General features: G+C 43.2%; 1 protein-coding gene across 3 annotated transcripts in view; it reads left to right on the top strand.

Annotated features, from left to right (window-relative positions):
• Positions 1–7,598, top strand: part of trim44 (tripartite motif containing 44) — a 58,019-nt gene that overhangs the window by 31,561 nt on the left and 18,860 nt on the right. For all 3 annotated transcript variants that reach the window (XM_016481487.1, XM_016481479.1, XM_016481496.1), the window contains exon 4: positions 987–1,301. In XM_016481487.1, the coding sequence (XP_016336973.1) occupies positions 987–1,301 (315 nt within the window). The remainder of the gene's footprint in view (positions 1–986; positions 1,302–7,598) is intronic.

The raw sequence follows: 7,598 nt of genomic DNA, 5'->3' as shown, positions 1-7,598 counted from the left end.
GGCATCGCGCCGCGTAAACATAAAACCATGTCTGCATTTGTGATCGGAGAAACGACAAACAACAAGTGCTACTCTACTCTTTGAATCATCAGTGGCAAATCCTTTAAATATGAAAACTACTAGTCAGCATTATTTGTCAGCATCATAGACTGTGGTCAGCATGCGCGCCGAAGGGGAAACAGGGGAACTGAATTCACCGTAACACTGGGATTGTAGGCTACTCTCACAGGAAACAGTCCTCGTCCTCCGTAAAATGCGTTGCACACATCTGAATATTTGGTTTGAACTGTTCTGGAACAGTGTTGTAAATACAACTTAACCACTGATATCTAGTTGTGTCCTCTTTTGGAAGGCCAAACAAAGTAGTTTCGCTTTCACAACGAAACATACAGCGTCTCTACGATATGGTGGCGGCAACAATACTACAGCGAGAATCAAAGTTACACCTTCTTTCATTGCGTATACATTTGGGCGGTGTTATGCAAATCTTCCCACAGAGTGACGTAGTCATGTGGGAGCATGTTTGAACGAGGCATTTAGGAGGGTGTGGACGAGTCTTAACTTTTATAAAGAATATCTCTTTGGGTTTGAGACTTTAGTCTTTGCAACTTTAGGGATCTTATCTATTCACAAACAGCTTGTAACACTCCAAAGAGAAAGGAAAACTTGAAATCACATCATATGGCCCCTTTAAAGTGATAGTTCACATTCAGTTGCTGGTCCCCACTGACTTCCATAGTATAGAGAAAAAAAATAGTGCAAGTCAATGGGGACTAACTGAAGGTGAACTATCCCTTAAAGAGAGATTCTTACATTTGTAATCACACACCTGGTTCAATAGGGTGCTCTTGTATGAAAGTAGCAGTGGCTGTGACAGACTTTCAATGTCAACCCTGCTGTAAAAGATGTGAGATCTAATCTTGTTTATGTCATCTTACGACTCTCAGTGGATTCGTTTTAAAGGGAAATGTTTGTAAATGTTTCAGATGAGTGTAGAAGAACTGGAGCAGTACGTGAACCAGCAGTTCGATGAGCTGCATAGGCTGGTTCGCCTGGAGGAGTGGCGTGTCCTGCACCTGGTGGATCTAAAGGAGGCGTTCCTCACTGCCCAGGCCGCTGAGAAGATAACTGAGATTAGTGTCCACACTGAAAAACTGCAGGAGGAAATGGATTCTATCACACAACAGCTGAGTGAATTGGATCAGGTAGAGCAGGATGGAGTTGCCCCTATGTCCCTGGCCCCACTGTTGGCCGCCAGACCACCACGTCCACCTGAAGCTCTTGTGGAGCCCATGCCATTGGTTAGTCACATTTTTATTTATATAGTGCTTTACTTAATGCACAGTATTTCAGGGTAGCTTTACAGAAGAAATGGGAGTAATATTCAGGAAAGAGGTTGAGTTCTTTACATTTATACATTTGCCAGATGGTTTTATGCCAAGGCACATTTCATTCAAGGTATACATTTCATCCGTTCATGCACTCCCTGGGAATCAAACCCATAACCTTGGCGTTGCTAGGGCCATGGCATACTGGTTGAGCTATAAGAATGCAAGAACAAGTCATATATTAGTTAGGGATATATTTGATAGTCAGTGTAACTGAAGGATATGTAAAAGGAATAATTTGTTGTCTATAAGGTCCATCCCATATTTTTTTGCTTCATCCAGTCCCTAAGATTAATGTGTAAGGGGATAGCTTGACATTTTCAGCTGTTCTCCAGCTGACAGTTAGAAGTAATTCATCCTATGAAAAGTTTATAATAGTTTCCCAAAGTGGTCCATGCAGTCATTAAGCATCATGCTTGTATGAGCCATCATGGAGGCAACTTGATAATCCATAATATTATCATGTCAGCATTTCATAGTTATAATAATGTTTAAAGTTTAAAATTTCACAAGACATTTGTAAAAATGAGAAATGTTCTTTATTTGCCTGTCATTTGGGTCTTCCCTTGTTAACATGCCCTGTATTCAAAGTGAAAGTGGTCTGGTGCTGTCTGTCAATACATATTGTGGTGCAGAGATGAGTCATGTACTGAAAAATGAAAACTACATTAAAGGGGTCATATTTTCAATTTTCAATTTTTCCTTTCTCTTTGGAGTGTTACAAGCTCTTGGTGCATAAAGAAGATCTGTAAAAGACTAAGTTGGAAAGACTAAAGTCTCAAATCCAAAGAGATATTCTTTATAAAAGTTAAGAGTCAACCACGCCTACCTAAAACGGCTCGTTCTAACACGCCCCCACATGTCTACATCACGATGTGGGAAGATTTGCATAACACCGCCCAAATGTTCACGCAAAGAAAGAAGGCATCGTCACATGTGGTTGCCGCAAGCCTGCCGGACGCTCCTTCATCAAATCCGCCGGCCGCGCCGTTCTCAAGCCCGCCCGCCTGCCTCTGCTCACTCAAGCCGGCCTCCGCTCACTCTAGGCCGCGGCTCACTCTAGGCCTCCGGCCTCCGCTCACTCAAGGCCGCGGTGTGTGACGCTGTTTCGTTGTGAAAGCGAAACTACTTTGTTTGGCCTTCCAAAAGAGGACACGACTAGAAATCAGTGGTTAAGTTGTATTTACAACACTGTTCCAGAACAGTTTAACCCAAATATTCAGATGTGTCCAGCGCATTTTATGGAGGACTGTTTCCTGATCCTGGTAGATCCCTTTCAGAAATCTCACATTCAGGGTAGAACATCAAATTTTGATGTTGTCGATAATGCCAACTTTCTTATCACACTATTTTCTTTTGCATGAACATTGTGAAAAGCAATAAATACAGTGCCTTGCGAAAGTATTCATACCCCTTCATTTTTTTTTCACGTTTTGTTATGTTGCAGCCTTATGTTAAACTGCTTTAAATTACTTTTTTTTCCACATCAATCTACACTCCATACACCATAATGACTAGGGATGGGTACCGAGAACCGGTATTTCTTTGGACCGGTACGTAATTGGGTCAATACCAGACTACCGATAAGCTTCAGGACAAACGATACTGTTATCGATACTTGCATTGTTTTATCTCCGTATACTTCAATGTTAATGGCGAATTAGAAGCTGCTGCATGTCATTTTCCTTCACTGAATGATGTGGCCGACGTTTGCTCGATGTGCATGTGATATCCATGCGCATGTGTGGTGTGTGTTTGCGTGCAATCAGTCATCGCAGAAAGAGTGAAACGTTCGAAAGTGTGGGCTCACGTTACAAAACGTTGGGTTATGGTTATAACTAGGGTTGGGCGATGTCAACAAAATTGGCATCGGACGATGTCTACAGTGAAACATCGCGATGGATGTTGATATTGGCGGGGGCGGGGGGTGTGTGGGGGGGGTTTGTGCCCGAAGCATGAATACTTATATGGCACGGAAAACAAATAACAATTCCTAACACCGTGTCTACACCGGATGCGAGCAGAGTGGCGTGGTGCAGCGTAACAAAATACTTCAGAACCACTGATCTATAATAGAGATTAATTATTATGTATAGATCAGTGTATAGAACTTATTATAATCAGTGATGCTGTCTACACTGGATGCGGCGCGAAACGACAAATCCCGACAGTAAACTGCTGCTGCATTCTATTTAAGAGTGCTGACACAAATTTCAAATGATTTTCAATGGTCGCTTTGTCGCGTCCAGTGTAGACAGACTTTAGCTGATGCGGCGCAACACGACAACTGTCGCGTCCGGTATAGACACGGTGTAACGGTTGCCTGTTACATTACAGTACATAAAATTTCACTTCCCACAAACAGAGTAAGGAGAGATGACTGAGGATGATGGCGAATGATTTGCAGATCCTGAGCACCACTGACAAACATCTAATCTTGTAAAATGTGTGGTAAGTACTGCTGCTCCATAGTATAAACAGAGTACGTGCGATCTCGGAAGTGAAAGTGAAACTAAAAAGCGATCGTGCATTCAAAAGCAGTTTCAATGCCAGGTATAATAACGGCTCCCTGATGCCCGAAATATATGTAGTATAATTACCCAATGCTATAACTGCGAGGGAAAATATTGAAATATATATTTTCCTCCCATCTCGTATTTATTCCCTTTAGGGGTTCCGTATACACATCATTGTCTTTCCGAACATTGTATTGGGACGTGGTGGATTGCGGGGGGTATGGGGATGGGATCACGATGCCGGCTCAACATCGTGATGTCTATCAGCCATCGGTGATGGACAATGGCATTGTCTATCGGCCCCAACCCTAGTTATAACCTTGGTTTTCTGAGGGAGATGAGTGAGACATCTCACTATGGGAAACGCCACCCTATCCTTGGGGACTCTGAGAGAGGAGGGTGGAAAGCCTGAATTTCTATCTCCATGCATGAATAGCCAGGCTTGATTACCTTGGGCACAAAAGCTGGGTTTGGGCGCTAGGTAACTTTGGAAAAATTTTGTGTGAACCTGATACATGCAGGGTTGATAATGCATGTAACACTCCGACCCGCTTCATAGAGGTTATGGTGAGCAGTAAAGCTGTCTGGTACGAGACAATCTTCAAATCTGCATGCTCCAAGGGTTCAAAAGGGGCCTCCCATTCTGGTAACATAGGTTTGGTGATTGGTCTCAGGTCTCACATCCCTTCATAAATCTACTTACGATAGGATGCTTTCCTACTGTTTCACCGCTAAATCCCATGTGGCAAGATGAAATGCCACCAGGTACACTTTGATTGTAAAGAAGGCTTTGCCTTCTTCTAGCATCTCCTGAAGGAATGTAAGGATGTCTGACACTGCTGAAAGAAATGGTATCTTCTGTCTTTCTTGACACCATGTCTCAAACCTTTTCCATTTTGCCTCATACAGAGATCTGGTGGAGTCTGCTCTAGCACTCTGTATGGTGGAGATCACATTCTGAGGTAGGCCCAGGGCGTTCAGGTTAGACCTTTCACGGGCCAGACCCAAAGATTCCACCTCTCTGGATGTGGATGAAAAATCCTCCCCCCTGCCAGAGAGAGGAGATCTCTGCGCTGAGCAAGATGCCATAGATACGAATACAGCAGTTGCCCGGTTGCCCGGTAAGATACTGAGTTTAGGTTTAAACCCAGAAATAGTCTGAGTTAATGAGCTCTTCTTCTGGTTTACTACAAAACCCAGAGCATTCAAATGCATTAACACTGTCTTCGTATGCACATCTGCCATCTCCTTTGATCTGGCACAAATTAACCAGTCGTCCAGATACGCTAATATCCTTATACCCTGCGGTGTTAGTGCCGCTTCCACACATTTTGTGAAAATGCGGGGTGCTAGAGACAGGCCAAACGGTAGAACCTTGAACTTGTAAATCTTGCCCTGGAAAGCAAACCTTAGGAATTGTTTGTGCTGAGAATGGATTTGAATATGGAAATAAGCTTCTTTCAGATCTATTGAAGTGAACCAGTCTCCTCTTTGTATAGAATGGAGCAGGGATTTGTGTGTCAGCATTCTGAATTTGTATTTTCTCAGGTGTTTGTTTACAGTTCTGAGGTCCAAAACAGGTCATATGCCTTCCCTTTTCTTTGGGATCAGAAAATACTGGCTGAAGAATCCCTTCTTTGATTCTTCTGCTGGTACTCCCTGAATTGCTTCCTTGAGAAGGAGATAATTTATCTCCTCGTTCAAAATATTTGCATTCTCTGCCTGCACCCCAGAGGTCTTCTCGCAAATTGCAGTCTGTACCCATTTTGAATCGTGCTGAGTGACCACTGAGAATCTGTGCATTTCACCCAATTGTCTAGGTGCACTGATAAATCTCGCACCTCGTTCAAATGTGGTGTTGGAGAGACCTCTAGAGGTGAAACCTGGAACTGCGGTAGACTTTCTACTTTCATTACAGGTGTTTTCAACAATACAGTTTGTACAGGGTGCATGTGTAACACCGTATTGTGACTTAATCTCTTTTCATGTGTATGAGACTTGTTTGAATTTAGAAAAAGGAAAGAACAAGAGACCACACAATGTTCTTGTGCATGAACTAATGAACTGCTGAGGTAGTAGGAACAAGGAAATTTCCATCTAGCCTCGAGCGTTTTGCGGCAGGGAGAGTAGACGGCCAATCATATCTACTCGCCGCTCGACGGCAAACCTCGTGCAGAGTTGTACCTCCTGCTGCCGTCTGCTGTTCTTCCACCCCTGGCTGGTAACCAGGGGACTCCGTTCGAGGAGCAAACGGGTCTTCGTCATCCTCCTCCTCGCCATCATCTGACATATCCCCCGAGGCTGTGATGGAAAATGAATCATCTTCCGGTAGGACTTTAGGGAATGATTCGATTTCTAACTCGAAAGCGACCGGTTCCCCCAGCTCATCTGAAGGAATAATCTGGTCAACCCAACTCGTCGACGGCATGGGAGTTTCCATTTCCTGCGGGGATGCTGTTGTGTCTCTCCCCTTTACGGGATCGCTACACACATCCTGCACAAACACCGCTCTCCTGCGCAGCACCCCGGGAGACAGTTTGCTGCATTGATTACAAGAGATCGGTGCTTGTAATGCCGCTTGGGCATGCTCCGGGCCCAGACACGCCAGGCATAATACTTGCGGATCCTTAGCTGCAATAGTGAATCCACTTCCCCCAGGACGAGGTTGAGAAGGTGTTCTAGACTTGTTTGACTTCGTGGAAGAAGCCATAATTCAACTGGTAAGTTGATTTTGTCTACTTTATATGCTTGGTAAAGTGTTTCAATACACTTAATGTTCTTAGATAACTTGACGCCCTACAACAAGTGGAAACTTGTCTTTCGGACAGTTTAGTCTTGCCAAAAGTAACACTAAGTGCACTGAAAACAAGGGCTCGTAGCTTGGATGCCGCGAGTGAAGAGATGTAGGATGCCATATTGAGCCAGCGCTGCTGTTTAAATAGGAAGGGTTGGGGGTTGCATGGGCCTGATGGGCGTGATTGTATAGGGCTTCATGGATGGCCACGCAAGAGACGTTTCCCATAGTGAGATGTCGATCGAGTCGACCGAATGAGAACTAAGCGACACCAGTGTCAGATGCAATATATGCAGTAGTGTAACAGTGAACAAAGGAGGTAACACTAGTAATATAATGAAACATTTACTAACAAAACACAACGTCTACCGTTGTACTGTGTCTCCCGGCTCCAGCTCCAACTGCAGCTTGCGAGACACATTCACATCAAATGTTAATTCAGCGGTAGAGCTACACTCACAAGACACTGATTGCGCTAATACTGTCAAAAACACACAAAGATTACATATAAAAACAGTTAGTTATGTCAAAATCACTTTCACTGACTTTTACATTAAATGTTCCCTTCTGCAAAACTATAAGCACATTAAATGTTTTAAACTCAGTTTGATATTGTAAAACAAACTTTTTGCAAAACTCTAAACACAGTTCTCTACATTACACACATCATTCAAAGCTAACCGCTCTTTTGTTTAATTTGGGAAACAATGCCATTTAAATGCCACACTCATTTACTGATGACCTACACAGTGATCATGTGTAAAAACACTTATACATCATTTGTTTTTAGAAACAAATTATTTTTACCGCCTTGCATTTCTGTTTACATTGTATCTATACTGTACAAAGTCTTGGCTTATATGCATATTCAGTGTGTGTGTGTATATAATATAAATGTAT

Source organism: Sinocyclocheilus anshuiensis, unplaced genomic scaffold (genome assembly GCF_001515605.1).
Source record: "Sinocyclocheilus anshuiensis isolate Anshui unplaced genomic scaffold, SAMN03320099.WGS_v1.1 scaffold749, whole genome shotgun sequence".
Lineage (NCBI taxonomy): Eukaryota > Metazoa > Chordata > Actinopteri > Cypriniformes > Cyprinidae > Sinocyclocheilus > Sinocyclocheilus anshuiensis.
The sequence above is the reverse complement of the archived record's forward strand: the minus strand, read 5'-3'. Positions and strand labels throughout refer to the sequence as shown.